The sequence below is a fragment of the Trachurus trachurus genome (assembly GCF_905171665.1).
Source record: "Trachurus trachurus genome assembly, chromosome: 13".
NCBI lineage: Eukaryota > Metazoa > Chordata > Actinopteri > Carangiformes > Carangidae > Trachurus > Trachurus trachurus.
Genome location: NC_139892.1, coordinates 5,682,486 through 5,705,453, shown reverse-complemented (window position 1 = coordinate 5,705,453; position 22,968 = coordinate 5,682,486). Strand labels below are relative to the sequence as shown.

The window sequence follows — 22,968 nt, the reverse complement described above, 5'->3', positions numbered from 1 at the left end:
CACCAGCCCTATCAGCAACTCTACTGATGACTGAATGATATTGTTTTTGTCAATCAGCTGCTGAGACAAACACCAGGTCACCATAGTAACGGCCTAACATCCTTAAAGTCCTCATCATCCACAGATCAACAATGAGGTTTGTGACCAACTCTGAGCTCAGATGATTGATCCAGATATTACCCATCTCACTGAAAGGAAGCTGGTGACACAACAACAGACAGACCATAATAGAAACAACACACCTCCTGGAGCCATGGAGACGCCTCCGCCTACACCTCCTCCTACAAAACCATCAGCTAGAACCTGAGTGACATTATTAAACCGTCCATTTACAACTAATGAGTGGTGACGTGGGTGTGTTGTTTCTTCCTGTTGCAGCTCCGGTACCTGAACGCACCACCATGTGTTATCTGGGCAAACAGCAGCGTGACGCAATAAAACTCTTATCGAAGCTCCAACAAAGGACTTTTAATGAGGTTTTAATATTTACCAGCTGCTAATGCTTCACCTTGTCAATCTGTGTGTGTGTCCTGGAGACGCCTGTTGTGATGGGAGCTGCTTGTAATATATAATACTAGAGAATGCATTTCCTGAAGGAAATACGGGTGAATGCTGAAAGCTGAACTTATAATATATAATACCAGAGAATGCATTTCCTGAAGGAAATACGGGTGAATGCTGAAAGCTGGAAGCTGAACTTATAATATATAATACTAGAGAATGCATTTCCTGAAGGAAATACGGGTGAATGCTGAAAGCTGGAAGCTGAACTTATAATATATAATACTAGAGAATGCATTTCCTGAAGGAAATACGGGTGAATGCTGAAAGCTGAACTTATAATATATAATACTAGAGAATGCATTTCCTGAAGGAAATACGGGTGAATGCTGAAAGCTGAACTTATATAATACTAGAGAATGCATTTCCTGAAGGAAATACGGGTGAATGCTGAAAGCTGGAAGCTGAACTTATAATATATAATACTAGAGAATGCATTTCCTGAAGGAAATACGGGTGAATGCTGAAAGCTGGAAGCTGAATTTATAGTATATAATACTAGAGAATGCATTTCTTGAAGGGAATACGGGTGAATGCTGAAAGCTCGAAGCTGAACTTATAATATATAATACTAGAGAATGCATTTCCTGAAGGAAATACGGGTGAATGCTGAAAGCTGGAAGCTGAATGAGCTGAATAAGTAGAGTTCTGTAGAGCCATAGCGTATTCTATATTATAGCTATAGACACATACTATGGCTCGTTTGAAAGGTGAAACTTTCTGCTTCCATTGGGGACGAACCGTTTATTTCTACATGCCTCCGTTCCTGAGCCATCCCAAGATAAACAGTGGCCAGTTTTCATCAAAATCTTTGCTTGTTTTCTAGAAATGGAGATACAGCGTCAACCATCAAAAGCCGAATTATGATAAAATGTCCATATCATGAGTTTTCATGAGTTTTGAGTTTTTACTTTACTTTATTGGTTTATTTGGATGGGACAGTGCACATTAATGGACATAAAAACATGTAAATGTGCCGGATTGTAGCAAAAGTGCTTATTTCCATCCGTAGATTTTGATCGTCATCTATTTCAGTTCTGTTCATCATAGAGTTCTCAAATTCACACATAAGGTGCGTTAGAGTGTCTATTTTCATAATTTAAAATGAAATCAAAAAACGTAAAATTACATCTTTGGCATTCAATGAGAAGAAGAAGAAGAAAACTTTAAATACAACTACAGAGCAAAGAAAAGTATTACCTTAGTATTATCCTGGTTGTAGGTTGGTGAGAGACTGGCCTCTTGTCTAATTTTGTATCTGAACAATATATGTTTGTATTTCACGTAAATTTAAGTGTGCAGGCATACCCTCTCTTTTTTCTAGGACATTTTTTATTGCCCTGCACCTCAAGACAGCCTGATGTGCGTATAAAAATCCTTACTTTTCCTGTATTTCACGTAAACCCATGAACCTGTTCTCCCAAATTTTGACACTTTACCCTCCCTCAACCCAGATGTAATGCACTGAAAAGAACTGTATCATACAGAGCAACTGGAATAGACTTCCAGATTATCTAATAATAAATTCCGATGATTTTGGGTTAATTTTTGACTTTTACTTTCTTGTTAACTGTTAAAGGGATAGTAGCATTTTTTTTAAAGTGGGGTTGTATGATCTACAAATAGCCCCTAAGTACTTAAATTGCAGTAGAAGACTCTGCGCTCCTCCCATTAGCAACGCCAGCCCATAGCCCTGCCCAGAGATTTACAACATACAGTGTTGTGAACAGACCCAAAGAAACGGCCTATTTTCACGGCCTAAAAGAGGTTTTACCTGGAAAAAAAACACACAGTTCCATTGTTCGCTATAATGTAATTTTTTCCAGCCCTTCAAAGTGCAGGAAAAACGCAGTTTTTATTTGGAGCTAACCAAATGCTGATCGGCGGGCGCTAACCCGGGTGGAGGGATACGTGAGTTGGTGAAAATAGGCCGTTTCTTTGGGTCTGTTCACAACAATGTATGTGGTAAATCTCTGGGCAGGGCTATTATGGGCTGGCGTTGCTAACGGGAGGAGTGCAGAGAGTCTTCTACTGCAATTAAAGTACTTAAGGGCTATTTGTAGATCATACAACCCCACTTTAAAAAAAATGCTACTATCCCTTTAAATTCAAAATGTAATTTCTTTGTTTGTTCATCTCACGGAAGAACAGGAAGAGTAGTCGTCACCGCATTGTGACAACTAATTGGGATCCATTTAACATTTAACAATAAACAATTATTTATCTTTCCTGGAACAGGAGCGTCACCGCATGTGATCAACCTCATGGTGACTAAAATAAACGTCACTTCAGCTTCGACCTCATTAACTTCACACACACACACACACACACACACACACACACACAACTTCAACTTTGGTTCAGGTTCAGAGAAAAAAAAAAGTCCTTCCTCAAACATTTGACCTCTGTTGTCACGGTTACTGTCATGATGTAACAGCCATCATCTTAACAATTAACCTTTCCAGCGAACAGGAAGTGTCCTGGTTTGTCTGTGTGATGTCACTGCTTTGTTTTCTTTTTTTTTGTTTGGAGAAATAAATACAAAGTGAATTTCCTGTACAGGTGCGTGTGTGTGCGTGTTTTCTTGTCTGTAACAACATCTATTGCACGTCTGTCCGTCCTGGGTGAGGGATCCCTCCTCTGTTGCTCACCCTGAGGTTTCTCCTGTTTTTCCCTGTTAAAAGGGTTTCCATGGAGTTTTCCTCAGTCGATGTGAGGGTCTAAGGACAGAGGATGTTGTTACGATGCCATGTAAAGCCCTTTGAGACAAACTGTTTGTAAAAACGGGCTATACAAATAAAATTGCCTTGCCTTGCCTTGCCTTGTGTGTGTGTGTGTGTCAGAAGGTTGACATGTTGTCTCTCAACTATCAAACACTGTTTCATCGTGTTAAACTGACACACTGACACACACACACACACACACACACACACACACACACACACCCTGGTCGCCGTGCAGCCAACACCAACACTAATGGCTTCAGACTGTGTGTTATTGATCTATAGAAGCAGGAAGTCTCTGACCGACACAATGGAGCAACTCATCCTTCAACTAACTGAGCATTTCACAACTTCACCAAATCACTGACGGGCTGTTGAAATTAAAAAAAAAAAAAAAAAAAAAAAAAACATTAGAGTTCACGTGTGTTTGCAGCTTTTTCTTATTAATCTGTAGAAGAAATATGTATATATATGAAAAATCAAAAAACTAAAAAGAAAAGAATCATCATCATCACATCCCGAAACAGAACGTGACCGTCTTCTTGAGAATTAAAGGACAATTGCGGGCAAATTCAACTCGGGGCTGTATTTTCCTAACATTTTAGGTCTAAAAGAAGGAATCTGAAGATTTTCAGTTAAATAAACTTCTGGGTGCATGTTTGAGTCGCCATCTGACGCTGTCTGTGGCTTTGAGGGCTGTAAACAGCCTAAAGCAGCAGAACTTCAATCCGCTCCCATTCATTGCTGCTGTGGCGATGCGGGGAGAGACACAACTACCGCAAAACAGGAGAAATTAAACTGAAAATCTTCGTGTGTTATTGTCTTACAAATGTATATTTATTAATGTGTACCGAATGTGTCTTTGGTATTTTACCTCATTGTTGCTCTTTTTTAAGGTTGCCCTTTATCATCAGGCAGAGGGACTGGAGATGAAAACTAGCTTTTTTTAGCTAACTCGGGTGCATTTACATTTGTTTTTTTTTACAATGTTTTATTAATGTACATTGTCCCTTGTTAAATAAATTAAACTGAAACTGAATTTTAGACCTAAAATGTTAGGAAAATACAACAGCCCTGAGTTGAATTGTCCTTTAAAATCCCATGATGAGCAGAAGTGTCTGATTAACGTGACTCCCATGAACGCAGCACAGTGTCAGCAGCAGAGACGATGGGGAAACACCTGAGAAGCTGCAGCCTTTTTCTGTCTGTTAGTTAGTTAGTGTGATGTGCAGCAGCAGCAGGAGGGAAAGAAAAGCTGCTGCCTGTCTGAACAACTTTCAACTTTCAACTTTCTGCAGTTCATCATTTATTTCTCATCAAAACCGATCCGAACGCGGGAGCATTCAGGGAGGAAAGTGGACGATTTGGCAGAAACTCAGCGAGAAGCAGCGTAAAAGATCAAGAGGCTGTTGGACCGTTTTGTTGTTGTGCCTCGGAAATAATAATAATGAGAGAATTTTTAAAAATCTGTCCTCATTATAATAATAATAATAACAGCAACAACAGGGATCCAAGTGCAGAGAGGAAGTTAAGACGCGAGCTGAATGTTGAACAGTTTGCAGTCAAACTTAGGTAATCTGTGTCACTCCAACTCTTTTAAAACTAAAAACCCTCCAACCCCCCGAGTTTCCACATAATCCGTCTGGAAAGTTTAACCCACGAGATCACGGGAGAGCTACGAGCTAACGTGATACCAGCCGTGTTTAAGCCGCTGCTCTGCACTAGGGATTTAGGTTTTTACCCGATACCGGAGCCAGATCGGTACTTTTGAAACGGTGCCGGTGGTTAAACGGCGCCCGAACCGAACCGGTGCTTAAAGATGGAAAACATATGAACCTTGTCCAAAAACGGTGCCTTTTCATTTTTAAGGCATTTTGTGACGTGCAAAGTTGAACAGAATATTAATTTAACCCTCCTGTTGTCCTTCTGGGTCAAATTGACCCAATCTGTTTCCTTCCTCCATCCTTCCTTCCTTTCCTTCATCCTTACTTCTTTTGATCCAATTGACCTGATCTGTTCCCTACACCTCCATCTTTCTTTCCATCCTTTTTCCCTTCCTTCTTTCCACAATCCTTTTGCCCTCCCTTCCTTCCTTCCCTTCATCCTTACTTCTTCCTTCCTTTTTGACCCAATTGACCCAATCTGTTCCCTGCCTCCTTCTATCTTCCCTCCCATCTTTCCCTTTGTCCTTCCTTCCTTCCTTCTTTCCCTTTGTCCTTCCTTCCTTCCTTCCTTGAACCAGCTCTATGCCGCACACAACAAAAACTGATGTGACGACACGTGTAGCGCGCTTACGGGACGGTACGTCTAATTAAAAATTCAATGGCACCGAAGTGAAGAACCGAGGTCGGCTCTGACTTCTGTGACTTTTAAACCCGAGTGAAACACTAATGACACAACACAACACAATCACAAACCCTGCACGCCACCGCAGCCGCACACAGGCTTTAACTGTATCTCTGATAACCACAGCGTCTACGGCCGACCGGAAAATGCACCGACATGCAACATGCAAACAACCGGCTGCTCATGTTTCCATAGCAAACATCACACTGAGAAGCTTTTGTGGCGTCGGTGGACAAATCCAAATCCACGCCCCGGTGAGGTGAGGATGCAAAGCAGCGGCCGGCGGCAGCAACCAGGTGACTGTTAGTCTGCGTCACTGAGCTGCCATGTGGCCAACCACTGGGACGGGTACTTTAGGTGCTCTCTGGGAAAAAATAAATATTTAAATAAGAAAACTGTGAGGCCTAGAGAAGGGAGGAAGTTGTTTAAAGGGAGGACACACAAATGCAAAAGGCCACGCTCAAGTTTTCTGTGTTGGGACAATTTCAAAATATACATAAATGAGAGAAACTGTAAATAAAGAAAAGGTTTTTATGGATGTTTGATTTGTTCTTATGTTTTTTGTTCTCCTTTAGTTATAGTTAATCAATATTGTCATCTTTACAATTCCTCCGTTTGTTTTCTGTAAAACACAAACACAAAAGTTTAAAGGTCCAGACTACAGTAGGGCTGCAACTAACGATTGTTTTCATTATCGATTAATCTGTAGATCGATTAGTTGTTTGGTCAATAAAATATTAAAAAATGTCAATCAGTGTTTCCAAAACCAGAAGATGACGTCCTCAAATGTCTTGAGAATAAAGAGAGACTCAGTTTATTGTCATAAAGGAACAAAGAAACCAGAAATATTCACATTTAAGAAGCTGAAATCAGAGAATTTTGACTTTTTTTCTTAAAAACTACTCAAACCGATTATTAGATTATTAAAATAGCTGACAATTAATTTAATAATCGATTATTGTTCGATCAATTGTTGCGGCTCTAGTCCAGCGTGTAATATTTGTCGGCAAAATCTGAATCTACTACCCATGAATATATTTGTATAAGTGTATAATCGCTGTAAATTACAATTTGTTTGGTTTACAATCACATATTGTTTTAAACGAGGTCTGTCATTTTGTGAATTAGACGCTACCATCAGTGATCGGAGCTTTTCTCTGGCTTCATGTCAGATCGCATCACACAGAGTTTCAAAATAAAGGCGATGAGACGCAACAGCAAGCTCTAAACATTAAAGCTGTGCTGTTGTTACTCGACACCTGCATGTGTCAAGGTCGGGCAGGTTCAGTTCTGGTAAATGAACATTATCAGGTTTTTATCTGCTGCTGCTGCTGCTGCTGCTGCTGCTGCTGCTTCGTCTGTGAACTGCAATTCAAGACGGAGATTTTAGACTTTAAACATTAACCCTGACGTTACTCAACAACACCTGGATTATTTCACAACACCACCACCACCTCCACATACTGTAGATGTGTCATCGTCGACTCGTCACGCACGACCAATCAAGTATTTTGAAAGACTCAATAAGCACAAATCATCTGAGCTGCTGGACCAATAAAAATAAAGAAAGAGCTCAGGAATTAAAGGCTTCTGTCGTTGAACCAGGAACTAAGAAAGAACTGTCTCATTCCTTCTCCGACAGCAATAAAATATTTACCATGACTGGTTTCATCATCACACTTTCAATGCACAAACTTATCCAAGGTCGTTCTATTTAAAAATATGCTCTAATAGAGTTCGTTTCCAGGGTTGAAGTCAAAACCTGAAGTTTATCACGGCGCTGGTTCCAGGAAAAGAAAGTGAATGTGATTTCTGCATTAATTGTGTTTTGGATGAAGTCAGAAAAACACAAGTTTATGATCCTTCCAAGTTTAGTTCAGTGAGATAATTTTCACATATGAACTCCTTTTCTACCGTAACTGAAGCTTAATGCGACGGCCAGAATTAAAATTTAACGTTAGGCTTTAAAAGAACTACTAGTCTACTTTAGAATCTAATCTAATCTAGTCTACTTTACTACTACGACTACTTTACTTGTTGAAGAGCCATAAATAACATCATATAACCTCCATAAGAACACGCTGGACGTTTAATGTCCCCACAGGGTTTGTAGTCGTATGGAGCAACTTGTTAGCAACCGCCTTCTTGACCACACGTCAAAGCTTCAACATTCACCAGTAGGGGATTTACTGACCTGTTTTATGTCCTACAACTAAACCTGAAACTCGTTTAAAGGGATAGTTGAACATTTTGGCAAATTGGCCCATTGTCATAATCCCTATAGTCATAGCAGGTTCGTTACCTTTAATTGTCGGTGCAAGCTATTTTTAGAACGGCGGAGCAGAGCCGTGAGCTGCTCAGAGCTACGCTACGGAGGCTCATGGGATTTCTTGGTCTCCCTCATCAAACTCATCAAATACACAATCCAACAACTCCACAACGCTCTGGTGGACAAGTTGTGACCTGCACATTCACCACGCTATGAGATAATAACACAACGTTACCAGACAGAGTTGTTTTAGAGGGAAATACATGCAAAACCGCTGATGCGTGTTGCCTTCAGGGACAGTTTTTCATCAAGCAGTCTCTGTATTTTACCTCTAAAACAACTCTGTCTGGTAACGTTGTGTTATTATCTCATAGCGTGGTGAATGTGCACTGTGCAGGTCACAACTTGTCCACCAGAGCGTTGTGGAGTTGTTGGATTGCGTATTTGATGAGTTTGATGAGGGAAACCAAGAAATCCCATTAGCCTCCGTCCTTAGCGTAGCTCTGAGCAGCTCACGGCTCTGCTCCGCCGTTCTAAAAATAGCTTGCAACGACAATTAAAGGTATAACGAACCTACTGCTGCAGTATGACTATAGGGATTATGGCAATGGGCCAATTTGCCAAAATGTTGAACTATCCCTTTAAACCAGGCTTGAATGATCCAGAGTTGTACTTTCAAAGCCTTTCCAACAGGATGCTCCCGGACCCGGAGCCTCCATGAAAACCGACCTAGTAATTGGTCGAGTCCGGCCCTGCTGAGGGAATTAGGAATGCTGCCATGTGACCGGTCAGATAAGGCTGGATGGCTGGATAAGTCCTGTGTTTAAGTGTGTGTGTGTGTGTGTGTGTGTGTGTGTGTGTGTGTGTGTGTGTGTGTGTGTGTGTGTGTGTGTGTGTGTGTGTGTGTGTGTGTGTGTGTGTGTGTGTGTGTGTGTGTGTGAGAGAGAGAGTGTGTGTGTGAGCGTGGTCACATGTGATCATGAGAGTTGGAGCGGTGATCGGCTTGAGGAATGTTTAAAAACCACGACACAAGGAAGGCGACGCTGCAATTATGGCACATAGGTAACAAAATAGGGTCTGGGTGAGATAGTTGTGTTGTCATTGTGTTGTGTTGTGTTGTGTTGGTTCTTATTGAGCTGAATGTTGAGTGTGTAACACAACACGACAGACTGGATGAATGTGTAACGGCGTCTCTCAAAGGTCGGCTGCTGCAGGGAGTAAAGTGCAACGAGGCAACGAGGCCGGTCGTCCATCAGGGATAAGGATCTACTGGAGATCTGCTGTGTGCTTCGCTTCCTGATAAATAAATGCTCACCCACTTCTTACATAAGTGCACCAACACACACACACACACACACACAAACACACATACACTTGAGTTTGGTTTATGAGTTCCTTTTCAAAGGATACTAGCCCCTTGAGATCATGAACCATCTCATTTTCGAGGGGATTTCAGTCGTCAGTGGTACAAAACCAGAATAGAAAGTCAACACAAAACATGATCCAATACATTCACACACAATCGCACACTACCTACACTCACAAATAAATAAAGTTCATTAACAAGAACAGGAGGAGGACACGTTTAGATAAACTAAATCCTTGAAAGAAAAGGAAGAGGGAAAGGTGAATCAGAGCAGGATGTAAAGTGAGTGAGGAAGAGGTTAATATGTCGCCCTTGAATAAATATATTTTCTATTTAGGGAGAAAACAGTGTTGCAGTTCTCTTTTTGCCTGGTGTCTTACAAACCTATGTGGGCTGGGCACAAAAAATGTGCATGAGACTCAAATAAAACTAATCAATACCGTAATAAGGTATTATAACCTACACAAATAAGCGCAGTAAACTACAAGGGTGTCATGATTACTTGTTTTCACAATTAATCGTGGTATTAACACCACAATTAAGACTCCTAAATACCGTCACTTCCCCAAAAATATAATATGTCAGAGCCATGTCCGCAAAGTAAAGGTAAATGCACAGATACTGGTAAATTTACATGCATGTACCTATGTACGTAACACTGAATTGGTAGGAATTTAATGAGCGTGTCATTTGTAATTTAAAAAGAAAAGACTCAAATGAACTTAAACACACACACATTCATAGTGTTTAAAAGAAATTGATTTTTGCATAATAATGGTCATAATCGTAATACCATGATTATTTCTCTGACAATAATTGTACCAAGAAAATCTAGAATTGTGACATCCCTACTACAAGGTTATTAAAATATCATAAAATACATGAGTAAAGTGGAATTGAATACAAACTATACGGTATTATTAAAAACTATAGCCTATAACAAATGAAATACAAGTAAAAGAGTCAACTCAACCAAATGCCAGGGAGAAAATGCTAATGTCATCAGAGATGAAACAGCTGATAAGAATAAAATAAGATAATAAAACGTCCACAGGTTTCTTTCTGAGTGCAGTTAAAGCAAAACAAAGTGAAACCCAGCACCACGTCTGTTTGTTTCTCCTCCCTGACTCCACATTCAGCTCCACATTATCATAAACAGCCCAACACAAACACTGAGGACCAACCAAACTGTTAGCTTTAGCATTAGCTTCAGAAACAAACACATAAATGACATGTAGACTAACACAAACAGCCTGAGGTGGTGGTGGTCATTAGCAGTAGAGAACCAGCTGGCCGTCTCCTAGCTTGACAAGTGAGCTGCAAGCACACTGTTGTTGTAACTGTAACTGTAACGTTACTCAGCGCTAGGCTAGGCTAAGCTAAGCGCTAAGCTAGGCTAGGCTAGGCTAACTCAGGTGATAATAGGTAAGAGGAGGCGCTGCTGTCAGACTAAAACACAACAAGTCAGACAGCTGTAGTTATAACACACCTTCACCACTGTCACTACTATTACTATTACTATTACTATTATTACTACTATATGAGCCTGTCCTGTCAAAGCCTCCAACTCCTCCACCGGGAGCTGCTGCTGCTACAACCCGGGGAAGACGCACCATAGCCCGGCCGTAAACCTGTCACCTTAACGCCGCATGGCTCGGCAGCAAAGGCCGGTAGTTCATCAAAACACCCAACTCTGAGGTTATTTTTAATGTTTTTATGACATAAACTTCACTTCGGGATGGTTTGGATGCATAAATATGCTGCAATCTACTAATTATTTAAGATTTAACGACAAGGAAACGCTCCCTCTCCTCCTCCCTCCTCTCTGCAGCCAAACGTGGTGTGTTTATAAGGAGGAAATAACAGACTATAGTTAACTATTGCAGCTTTATTTTAATAAATAACTCCATGCAGATGTCATTTAAGTGTCCTAACGGTGTCATAGATAGATAAATAAAGGCCGTGCTGTGTTGTTTACCAATGTCCACCACCAGCATCACACTATGCCACTTCATATTTGTGATTGTGAACACGGAAACACACATTAAAAGCTTTTAAACAACACACACTGACATTATAATTATGGTTACAAGAGATTCAATCAAGTCTACTAGCCACTACCAGTAATTCCTACAGTAATCTACCTTCCCATATCATAATAATTACTAAGTTACTCTTCCTGCTTGTCTTCCTGTCTGCTTTATATATGTCATAACCTGCTCACCTGACCTAGCTGCTTCTTACATACCTGCTTCCTTTTACTTGGTTTATTGTTAAATGATTATCTGTCTGCCTTCTTTTACCATTTACCACCAACGTTACGCTCCATTTGACCATTTTAGACATATGTGCATGTGTTTTAGTGTGTGTTGTGTTGTTTTTATTACATTGGCTGGGGGACTGCAGTTGACAATTAACTAGCCACTTCCCAATTGGCTATAACACTGACACATTTACAGTAGTAGTGTCGATTAAAATCTGCACTGTTTCCCTGCAAGAATTACATGAATACATCGCGGCTAAAATACATAAAAAATAGAGTCGCCGAGGCCGCTTAAATCAGCAGGTTAGCGGCGTGTGGTCTCCTCCTCCTCCTCCTCCTCCATGTAAAGCTAAAGCTAAAGCTCTTACCTCTCTTCACGGCCTCGTCATACGACAGGAATCCGATCCTCGACTCTTTGGCCCCCATGTTGCCCTCATTTCATGGCCAATGTGGAGGAGAGAAACGATGCAAGCCGAGCGGTTTATGTCGCGTCTGTTGTCGCCGCCGCTGTATCCATTTAGGTTCCTGGTGCTGCTGCTGCTGCTGCTGTGTACGTTAGTGTGTGTCTGTGTCTGTGTGTAAGTGTGTGTATGAGTGTGTGTGTAAGTGTGTGTATGAGTGTGTGTGGTGAACGGGTGAATGTTTTCAGCGACGCCTCCTCCTCCATTCAGTCACATGATCCGCAGACTCCACAGGTCAGTTGATCTCAGCGCCGCCTTCAGCGTCATCAACGAAGCGTCCGTGAACGCAACACGGTTTTTTTTCTCTCTCCCCCTCCAATCTTTATTGATAACAGCATCAAAGTACAAGTGCAGGTACACAAATGTCACCCATTTTTTTTTTAAAGGAAATGTGAATATTTGCGACATTTTCTGTTTGTGCTGTTTTATTTTAACTTATTTATGTATTTATTTATTTATTTTACTTTTTTTTTTTTTTTGTAATTTATTTTTTATTGACATTCAGAAATCAGACATTCACAACATATACATCATGTGAGCATAGGCTACTTCTTGCATCTGTTGTCTGCCCTAAATGCCGAAATAATATTTTAGTTTATATCCAAGTAATGAGAAGAAAAACGAACAACCATGACAACAACAACTAAATTAAATAAATAAATAAATAAAAACTATGTACCATAGGGAGTGATCTTTCCCATACATCATAACCACTGGTTTGTGAAAATAAAATCTGGTCTATGGGGCGTGACATATTTGACCCAGTTTTCCCAGTATGATGTGAATTTCTCCAATTTGTGATTAACGAATGCTGTTATCTTCTCAATTTTAAGATTGGGCATTTCCTGGTAATACTCTTTTTACAGGCCACCAACAAGATACTTATTAAATGTTTATCTCTTTTTGGCCTTTTTTTTTTTTTACTTATTCACAAAAAATTGGGGGGGGGGGGGGACTACATACAAAATGGTATACAGCATCTGACATTGTTAAATGAAGTAATTGAATTAGTTAAAAGAAAGACAGAGCTATATGAGTCTATATATATATAACCAAAGTAGTCCAATGCTTTCTGTCTAATGATACTACAATTTTAAATAAGTGAAAAAAGTTATTCTGGAGCCCGGTTGTTGCACTTCACTAATGACACAAGCCTGATTCTGGGCTAAATGCTGATAATTATAACGTATGATTGGGTGGTAGTGATGTTTCGTTTTGTTTTGTTTTTTAGAATACAGATTCATTTATTGATCCCCAGAGGGAAATTTAAACTCCTGAATAGTGAGGAGGAAAAAAATCAACAAACTAAAATGTGATTTAGACAGGTGTTGAACAGGATCAAGATAAATAAAAGTATTATTACTAAAATAAAAACAGAATAAAAATAGGATACAATAGAATAAGAATAAAAAATAATATAATTATAATAATTTATGTACATGTAGCCCACACATGGTGATACTGTATGTTTAAAAAATAAGCCCTAAACCTATGATTACACAAACGTTGTTATCACTGTATGTGCATGAAAGTGTTGGTTGGATGTACAAATAACTGGACACACAATTCAGTGCTTCGAGGACAATAGGAAGAAAAATTACTTCTTTTTTGTGTACAACTTATTTTATGTTTAAGCAAATGTCACATTCATTTTTTTTTTTTTTTTTTAATGGACCAACTCCAAACCAAGTTTCACTTTTCATGAACTATATCAGTATAGCACCACTACTGATGGAGTGAAAAATCTAAAAGTATTAAAAACAAACTCTGTTTTAGTCACTTCTTTTTATTATTATTATTGATTATTTAGTTTAGTTTATTTCCCCCTACTATTTGTGTATATTATTTATATAACTATATTAGCCCTGGCTAAAACATGTTCCAAGTTATTATTACACAAACAATACAAATAGTTAAACAGGTGCCAGGGGGAGTTTTCAAATGTGCACAAATGAAAAGTTTAGGCAGCTTTTTTGTTGTTAGAGCCAGATGATACACCCTTTGGATGTACTGTTCAGTTTCCTTTTTCAAAAGCTATAAAGGTTTAGAGTGACTACATTTTCTTCTGTGAATATGGAACCATTTTATGGGACCCAAACAGTAGCCTACATATTTCAACAGTGAACACAACTGACACAACACAGTTGTTTGCTTTGCCTGTAAATGTTATTACCTGTACTGTACACAATTATTATTATTTATTATTTTTTACGGCACCATTTTATCTGACATCAACTTTTTCCCCGTGTGTTTCTCTCGTCTATGGTTTCTCTACTAGGAACTACAGATTAGTAATGTTGACTCATTGTGCACAGTCATACCGAGCCGTTAATGCTGCGTTCGATACAAACTCGGAACTCGAATTTTTTCTGACCTCCAACTTGAAAAAGTGCAATTGAACGCCACCTCACTCGGGAAAAGTCGGAGAAAAAAAAAACTTACCCCGAGAATCAGTCGTCTCACGTCACAGAACAATCTGCATCCGCGCAAAACCACATCGTCAATGGTAAAACATCAACTACAATTTTTTAAAATTTAATTTTTAATTGCCAAAATACTGTGAGATTCCGAGTTCCGAGTCGTCTCGAACGCAGCATAAAGTCGTAAATAAAGAAGATTGAGTGGCGCCATCTTGTGGCCACTTTTGTGACGGACACACTGACGAGTTGACAATTCACCACCACAGCGACACAAGACTGACAGAAAACACTGATGTTTGTCACTTATTGAGTCTCTATTTATCAATCAATATGCGCATAGTAGCTAGTTAACAACATTATAATGTGCTAAAAACGGTAGCTTGTTGCATCACCATCGCTACGTCACAGTGACGTTTACGCCGAACTCTGTTGAAAAAACGTACCAATTTAAAATTGTTGGACTCGAACGCAACGTTACGCTTCATGTACAACTTCAATGGATATCTCCTTAGTTTTGTATGAGTATGTTTAACACTTCGGCGATATATTAACGATGATATTATCACTTAAAAGACGTTTAATCGGTCAATAGTTCCTTTTAGTCACACCGACAGTTGGACCGTTGACCGTTAATGACCGAATCAGCGCTGTGCCGTTAAATCTCTCGTTCTGTGGCTGGAGTTTGGCTGGAAACCCTGACGCTGTTTACGTCGCCAGGTGGTGATGACGAACTTGAAAAGCGCCCACGCGTCGGCACGTCACTTAAAAAAAGTGTCTTGCTGACGCTCCTGTCAGAGGATCCAGGCAGGTATCCTATATAATAGTATTTATATATATATAAGGTAAGGTGACGGACGTATGGATGGATTTGTCGGAACCACGTTAGAGAGAGTTTAGAGGACTCGGATTAGTTCGGCTGTTTCCGTGAATGAATGAGCTGGGAGCCGAAGATGGGACAGGAGGTGCTGCTCTACTGGCCCAATGTTGTCGGTGAGAATAAAACATGAGGGTGGATTTAAATGACTTGTGTTTAGTATTATGGACTTTATTGTGACTTTATTATTATTTTAGATAGATAGATAGATAGATAGATAGATAGATAGATAGATAGATAGATAGATAGATAGATAGATAGATAGATAGACCCGTACATACAATAATGGGACTATAACAAAATAAATAAACACAAATGAGGCAGTACAGTAAACTACACTACAAGTATATGCATATATTTATATTGAAGTTTAATCTGACCTCGACTGTGTGTGTGTGTGTGTGTGTGTGTGTGTGTGTGTGTGTGTGTGTGTGTGTGTGTGTGTGTGTGTGTGTGTGTGTGTGTGTCAGGTTACATCAGGATCGCTCTGGTGCTGTGCGCCTGGATCGCCTTGGACTGTCCAGCTGTGTTTGTGCCTCTGTACTCAGCCTCTGTAGTTCTGGATGGTAAAACAAACACACAACATAACCTGTTGCACTTCACTTAATGACACAAGCCTGATTCGGGACTAAATGCTGATAAATATAATATAACGTAGAGGAGAGTGGGGTAAAATGAGCATAGGTGCAAGTTGAGCCACCCCAATATTTAGGAGGAAGGCATCATTTCATTTCATGGAGTCTGTGAAAGTAAGAACCAGATGGGTAAAGTGGTCTGACATTTTATGACATAGCCTACTCTAGAAAGTGAATTCAGTTGATCAGAAGTTTCATGAGAATTTTGTTTAGACCAAAGGAGATAATTATAAATTTGTTTTATACATGAGTTGTGGTATCTATGAGCTATAACATGAGGTAGTAAAACATAGCATGACAGTTCACCATTTTAGCTGTGGGGAGGAATGAAGTCTGTAACAATTCAACTGAACATTTCAATTAAATTACCACAAAGAAAAAAAACGGTTACCGGTTGTATTGGTTAATGAATAATTATTTACATAAACCAGTTTAGGTGTTCAGTATCAAACAGTCAAACTCCTAATAATTTCAGCTGTTTAACACAACCACAAAAAAAGAAAAGACAAACGGTGCCAATGGTGTCTGTATATGTCCGAATTATTATGATTCTGGATGTTTATAATTACAGTACTGGTAACTAAGTTCCTGAGAAGAGGTGAAGCTGTTTATGGTGAGGCCAAGCTTTACTTTAAAAGAGAAAGATGAGGAAAGATGCAACATAATCACAAAACTCCCCAAACTTCAGTGAGTTGGTGTCCCAGCAGTTTGTGTTCACCTGCAACCTGGACAGGTGGAAGATCAACCTACCCTGACCAAAAGAAAGAACACTTCTTTTTTTCGTACAGGCGATATCATTAAAACAGTTTTGTTGACACTCAATTCTGTTTGTTAGTATGGATGCACAACATCCTGAAACATATGTAGATGTATTAATTAGTTAGTTACAGTGACAGTGTGTGTTGTGTTGTGTTGTGTTGTGTTGTGTTGTGTTGTGTTGTGTTGTGTTGTGTTGTGTTGTGGTGTGTGTGCAGGGCTGGACGGCTGGCTGGCCCGGAGGCTGGGACAGAGCTCCAGGTTCGGGGCCTGGCTGGACGTGGTGGTGGACAACCTGGGCAGAGGGATGCTGTGGAGCCGGCTGGTCCCGGTGAGGGGCTGCAACACACACACACACACACACACACACACACTCTTGGCTGAAAACCAACCTTGTAAGATCAGAGCCTCCGATCCGGTGTCCCAGCTCTCGTCTCTGTGGCACCGCCACACAAATATTTGTTCTGAAGAACATTAAAGCAGAAGTAAGTGATATATTTGTGTTAATATAAGTCTTAAGTAGTTATATCTTCCGACAGCAATCACTTACATAGAGTGTTTGGACTGAAACACGGGTCTGTCAGTCACTCTGCTCTGCTCTGAGCCGAAGAGAAAACATTTATCGTATCCTACAGTTTTTATCCAATGAGGAGAGAGAACGGCATGCAGGGCTGTGTGTGCAGCCAAGGGACGCCGTGAATGTGGTGACGTAGGGACGAGGACTGTTATGGTGCGTTCAAGGAAACTCGTAACTCGTGTTTTTCCGACCTGTGACGTCGTACCAGTTCGATCTTGTACGAGTTCACGGGTCGGAAGTTACGAGTGGCCGTTATAGTGACTTTCACAGGTAAAACAGGTCGGAAAAACACGAGTGGGTTGCCTGGAACGCTACAAAGTCGTAAGTTGTGACTTGAAGCTGTAATTTACGATTTCAAAAGCCTGCCTGGAACGCAGCATTAGCCAAAACGACCGGATAGCTTACTTCTGCTTTAACAGACTAAAACATTACTTTTTTAGTCAATGTATACGTTCAAATTAGGGCCAATAGCGTGAGTTTGTGGAAATATCGTTGTGAAAATTCTGGAAAAAAGACTAAAAAAGTGATAAAAATTTTCTAAAAAATATTTAATTCTAGAAAAAAGTGATAAAAAAAAAAAATTTTAAAAAGAAAAAAAAAGAAACGTAAAAAAGAAATTCTAGATTTCTAAAGATTTCTAAAAAAAAAAAAAAGTAAAATATTTTCTAGAAGAAAGTGGTAAATTTCGTTTGTTGTTTTTCTCAAGAAATGTTGTTTTTCTCAAGAAAATTCAGGTCATTTACAAATCATGTGTTTTTGTAAAAGGATACTTCATTAAATGTGAACATCTAAACGATGTACTTGTACTTTTGCATTAAAACAAAAGAAACATTTAGTTCTGCTCATTATTTATGGATTATTATGTTATTGTTTCACTTGAGATCAGACTGCACTGGATGTGAACTAAAATGAGTTTGGCACCTCTGCCTTAAAATAAAGGTGGAATGAATAATGATAATAATAATAATAATATTAAAGCAGATATCAGTGGAATGTTTTTGTTAATATAAGTCCTAAATAGTCCTATTTTCCGTCAGCAATCACTTACATGAAGTATTTCAGCCTAAACACGAGTCTCTCCGTCACTCTGCTCTGCTGTAACCCGAGGAGAAAATTTTCCTTGTGGGATACAAGTGTTATCCAATGAGGAGAGAGAACGGCATGAAGGGCTGTGTGTGCAGCCAAGGGATGCGCGTGAATGTGGTGACGTAGCACGAGGACCAATTGATGCCTGACAAGGGCGGGGGCTGCTAACTCATGGTGCGTTCAAAGAAACTCGTACTTTGTGTTTTTCCTTCCTGTGAAGTCATACCAGTTCGATCTGGTACGAGTTCACGGGTCGGAAGTTACGAGTGGCCGTTATAGGGAACTTTCACAGACAACAGGATGGTAAAAACACGAGCTACGGGTTACCTGGAACGCTACCAAGTCGTAGTTGTGACTTGAAGCTGTAACTTACGGTTTCAAAAGCCTGCCTTGAACGCAGCATTAGCCGAAACGGCCGTGAAGCTGATATCTGCTTTAAGTAAAATAAGAAGAAGAGACTTTATTTATATCGCAAATGAAATAAACAAAGACAAAAATAAAACAACAACAAAACAACAACATCAGTTTGACGTCACAAGAAGCAGAGACGGATAAAAACTTTATTTACAACAACAGTGATGTTACGAGCTAACAGTTCCTGTGTGTGTGTGTGTGTGTGTGTGTGTGTGTGTGTGTGTGTGTGTGTGTGTGTGTGTGTGTGTGTGTGTGTGTGTTGCAGTGGGGTTGGCTGGTGTCGGCCCTGGAGTGGTGCGTGTTCGTGTGTAACCACGGTAACCGAGGCGACCACTGGAAGAGCAGCTTCACCCGCAGCCCACGACTCATCCGCAACATCATGGCCAACGGTAACGAGTGTGTGTGTGTGTGTTCATGTGTCTAATGATGATGATGATGATGATGATGACGACGATGACGTCAGAGCGCCGTGCTGCCTTCAGGGCAGTGGTGGACAGTAACGGAGTAAATTTACTTGAGTACATATCCAGAGGATTTGTACTTTACTTGAGTATTAGATTCTTAGATTCTTTGGTACTTATTACTCTACTTGAATACATTTCCAAGACAAATATTTTTACTTTTACTCAAGTTAATTTCTAGGAAGGCTGAAAAGTACTCGTTACTTTCAGGTCTGCTCTTTTTTTTTTTTCTAAAATCCTATTGGACACAAGCTGTGTTTGTCAAAGAAGGAAACCCTGACCCCTAAAAGCAGCACATCAGTGCAGCTGCTTTCAAAGAGTTCATTCTCAGAAACAAGAGTTAAAAGCTCCTTAAATTCATTTAGAAAAAACTATAGTCATTCATTGATGTGAAAAAAAAAGAAATGTACTCTTATACTTATTTTTACTTAAAGTAAATTTAAAAGCATGTACTTTTGGATACTTAAGTAGCTTTAAAAGCAAGTACTTTTTTACTCTTACTCGAGTAACATGTTGACTGAGCTACTTTTACTTGTAACGGAGTACATTTTGACCAGTAGTATTTGTACTCTCTTCAGGCTTCCGGACGCCGTTGGGTGTGTGGGTCGTTGCTGGGCTGCACCTCCTCCCTCTGTGGCTCTACCTGCAGCAGCACCACCTGCTGCTCCTCCTGCCCCCGGGGGTCCGGGCCGCCGCCACAGCGCTGCTGGCCGTGGGACGCCTGCTCGCCATGACGGCCGAGGTATGGAGGACCGGGACACCTGGTCACCGTGGCAACCAGGGGGTCAGATTTAGTGTTGTTAAGGCCAGACTAAGGCAAAAATGCACTGATCAATTTTGACATTTTGGGCTATTTTTCTTCCTGATGTCTTCTTTCAGAAAAGTCAAAAGAAATGGTAGAAAATCCACATTAAGGTTTTTATTTTACTTCATTTTGTCTTCTATCTATCTATGTCAGTAGATTTCTCCTAAATTCACCAAAAGTTGGTCTGACCCATGTCATGTCATAGTAAAGCTATCTCTCTCCTGTACAATGATCTGGGCTCCAAAAATTGTCATTCCCTCTGTATCAGTAACCAATCGTAAAAGTACGATTGACATTAACAATCAGTGGAGTTTTACAGTACAAGTCTTTAAAGGCCGTTTTCTCAAAAAGAGTTTTTCAGACTCAGACTCTGAGCTAGAAATCTCCACTTCAGCAGCACTTACAGACACCAAACCTTCCAGTTTGATCCCTTTCTATAGCCTGAAGGTTTTTATAGAGGGGATTGTTGATATATCATTCACAGCCTGATTTATACAACATTTTATTACTAAAAACAGGGCGAAATTAGATTTTTTGACAGTGACAGTATTTTCTCATTTATAGAGTGATAAAAAGAGATATATATCACTGTAAAAACTTCTGACTCTAATATGTCAACAAAATAAAACAAGAATTTTGAAAGGGGCTTTATCCATTTTTCAGATTTCGGTTCTGGAAATGTATGCAAATTAGCACATATTTCTTTAGATATTGCCTCATTTACATATTTAAACATAAAATTTGACAAAACTTGTAATACAAAAAATATTTGTCTTAATGTGAGTGATAAACTTCGGAAGTTTCATTGTGATATTTGTTATTTAAAATTTTTACCCTATTCACCTGTAGTGTACCTTAATAGTTGTGTTTGTGTGGTCTCCTCTCTCTCTGCAGATGTGGTGTTTGTGGACACATGTTGATTACCTCATCAGAGACGAGCCGGACGACAGGAAAAAGAACTGAGAGTCAGTGAACGCATCGTCTCATCCAGCTGCTGCAGGTTTTACTGTTTGAACAAAGATGTCGGGTCACGTTTAAAGTTGTTTTTTTATTTTTGTTTGTTTGTTTTTCAACATGAGATTCTATAAGAAAAAAAACTTCCTGTTGCACTGGATTCATCTGGACGTTTACAGGGATGTTAGTGAACGCCTCGCTGGTTGATTTAATGCAACTGCGACGCTGTTGAAGAGCGTGGGAATTCAGACGCACGGCAAAGGGAACACAGTTAAACGGACAGTTCAACATTTAGTCAGATCCTCCTCTCACCATAATAACCCCTATAGTCACAGCAGTAGGTTCATCACCTTTAATTATCGGTGGCATTTTCACGTTTCAAATACACAATCCAACAACTCCAAAACGCTCTGGTGGACAAGTTGGTTCCTGCACATTCACCACGCTATGAGATAATAACACAACGTTACCACACAGAGTTGTTTTAGAGGGAAAAGCAGCCGGAACTACATTCCAGACACGGCTGCTGGGCGGAGGGATTTCAGAAGAGAAAGTAGTTCAGAGTATTTGCTTCATGTGTTGTAATGTTACATAATTATACATTAAATGTTGAACTATCATGTGGTCACAGGAACATTATGTAATTATTTACATGTTTATTGACGGGTTAACTGCTTTAATTCATGATATTTATTATTGATTTCTACAATAATAGAGTGAAAGTTTGTCCAAATGTTAACAGATCCTAAGAAATGTCACACTGTCCTACACAAACTTTTTATGCTTTTGTATGTTTCAAATGTCTTGTCTTCTGTCCTTATATGTTTTGTGTTTCATCTCGGCTATATTGTAAATGAGGTTACTCCTCAATATATCTCTGAGTTTAAATAAAGGTTATGAAATGAAATGAAATATTATTATTGCTTTAATTTTCCTACCTGAGTGACCGTGACTTGAACGCAGCAGATCTGGGATCAGTCAAACTCTCCCACAACAAACTGGAGAAACATACCGGTAAATGTTATTTTTGTTATGAGGGATTTTTTGTATGAAGATTTCTGTGTAATTACTTTTTTTTAAAGAAAGAGTTTATTTTGGATATTTTTGAGTTTCTATTTTTCTGAGAATTGGAAATGTTATGTATGATCTCGTTTTGTTTGTTTGTCGGCTGCAGGTGGTTTATTCTGGTGCCTTGTAATAAAATGCTCAGAGACATTAAACAGATTTATGAAACAGGAAACGTGTCGTTCTCTAAAGTTGTCCCCAGACCAAAGTGCCTCAAACGCATCACGACACAGAGGCTGATAAAGTGTGAGTCACTGAGTCGACGACTGAACTCAGCAGGTTTCTATTTAACTTTATAACCATATTAATAATCACTGTATTAAACCGTTTGTGTTTCGGTTGATGTGAAAGTACTGCAATTACTAATATCACCTAAACGCCTCATAGGAGGACTTTCGGTAAATGCTACACTTTACAGATGTCCCCTAAACATCACACATGAAGACTGTCAGTAGATGGCAGTGTTTACAAACGTTTACAAACTGAACACCTCATGGGAAGCCTTTACTTAGTAATAGATGCTATGAATTACAGTAATGTGCAGATCGATACTCAAGAAACGACACTTCCTATACCAGATTGATTGTTTTGGAATCGATTCACTAATTTGAGGTAGACAACAATTATTTTCCTCACAGTCGACGGTTATTTCACCATCTACACTCACACTGTTTTACATCAGGGACCCTAAATTGACACAAATTAGACCACAGACCCCGATTGGACAACATTTTGAAGCAAACACCAGAAATACACAAATATGGTCAATGTACGTTGAAGTTTTGGAAAGATTATAGAGAAATTTCTGAAAAAAGTGGTAGGCTACAGTTTCTCCCAAGAAGTTGAAACATTTCTAGAAAAAAGTGGTAGAAAATTCTCAAAAAATGTTTTTAAAAAAGTATAACATTTTCGAGAAAAAAGTGGTAAAATTT

The 22,968-nt window shown here is 39.5% G+C and overlaps 2 protein-coding genes across 4 annotated transcripts in view; one reads left to right on the top strand and one right to left on the bottom strand.

The window, feature by feature from the left end:
* The window catches only part of usp32 (ubiquitin specific peptidase 32), a 72,198-nt gene extending 60,011 nt beyond the window's left edge, over positions 1-12,187 (bottom strand). For all 3 annotated transcript variants that reach the window (XM_083984953.1, XM_083984955.1, XM_083984954.1), the window contains exon 1: positions 11,897-12,187. In XM_083984953.1, coding sequence (XP_083841079.1) covers positions 11,897-11,954 — 58 coding nt within the window. In that variant the 5' untranslated portion in view covers positions 11,955-12,187. The remainder of the gene's footprint in view (positions 1-11,896) is intronic.
* Positions 12,188-15,097: 2,910 nt separating this feature from the next.
* Positions 15,098-22,201, top strand: LOC310995860 (CDP-diacylglycerol--inositol 3-phosphatidyltransferase). The gene is made up of 6 exons (XM_083985027.1): positions 15,098-15,399; positions 15,754-15,849; positions 16,893-17,005; positions 19,017-19,140; positions 19,791-19,954; positions 20,912-22,201. The coding sequence occupies exons 1-6, from the start codon at positions 15,342-15,344 to the stop codon at positions 20,978-20,980; spliced, it is 624 nt and encodes a 207-aa protein (XP_083841153.1). The 5' UTR covers positions 15,098-15,341; the 3' UTR covers positions 20,981-22,201.
* Positions 22,202-22,968: the final 767 nt, after the last annotated feature.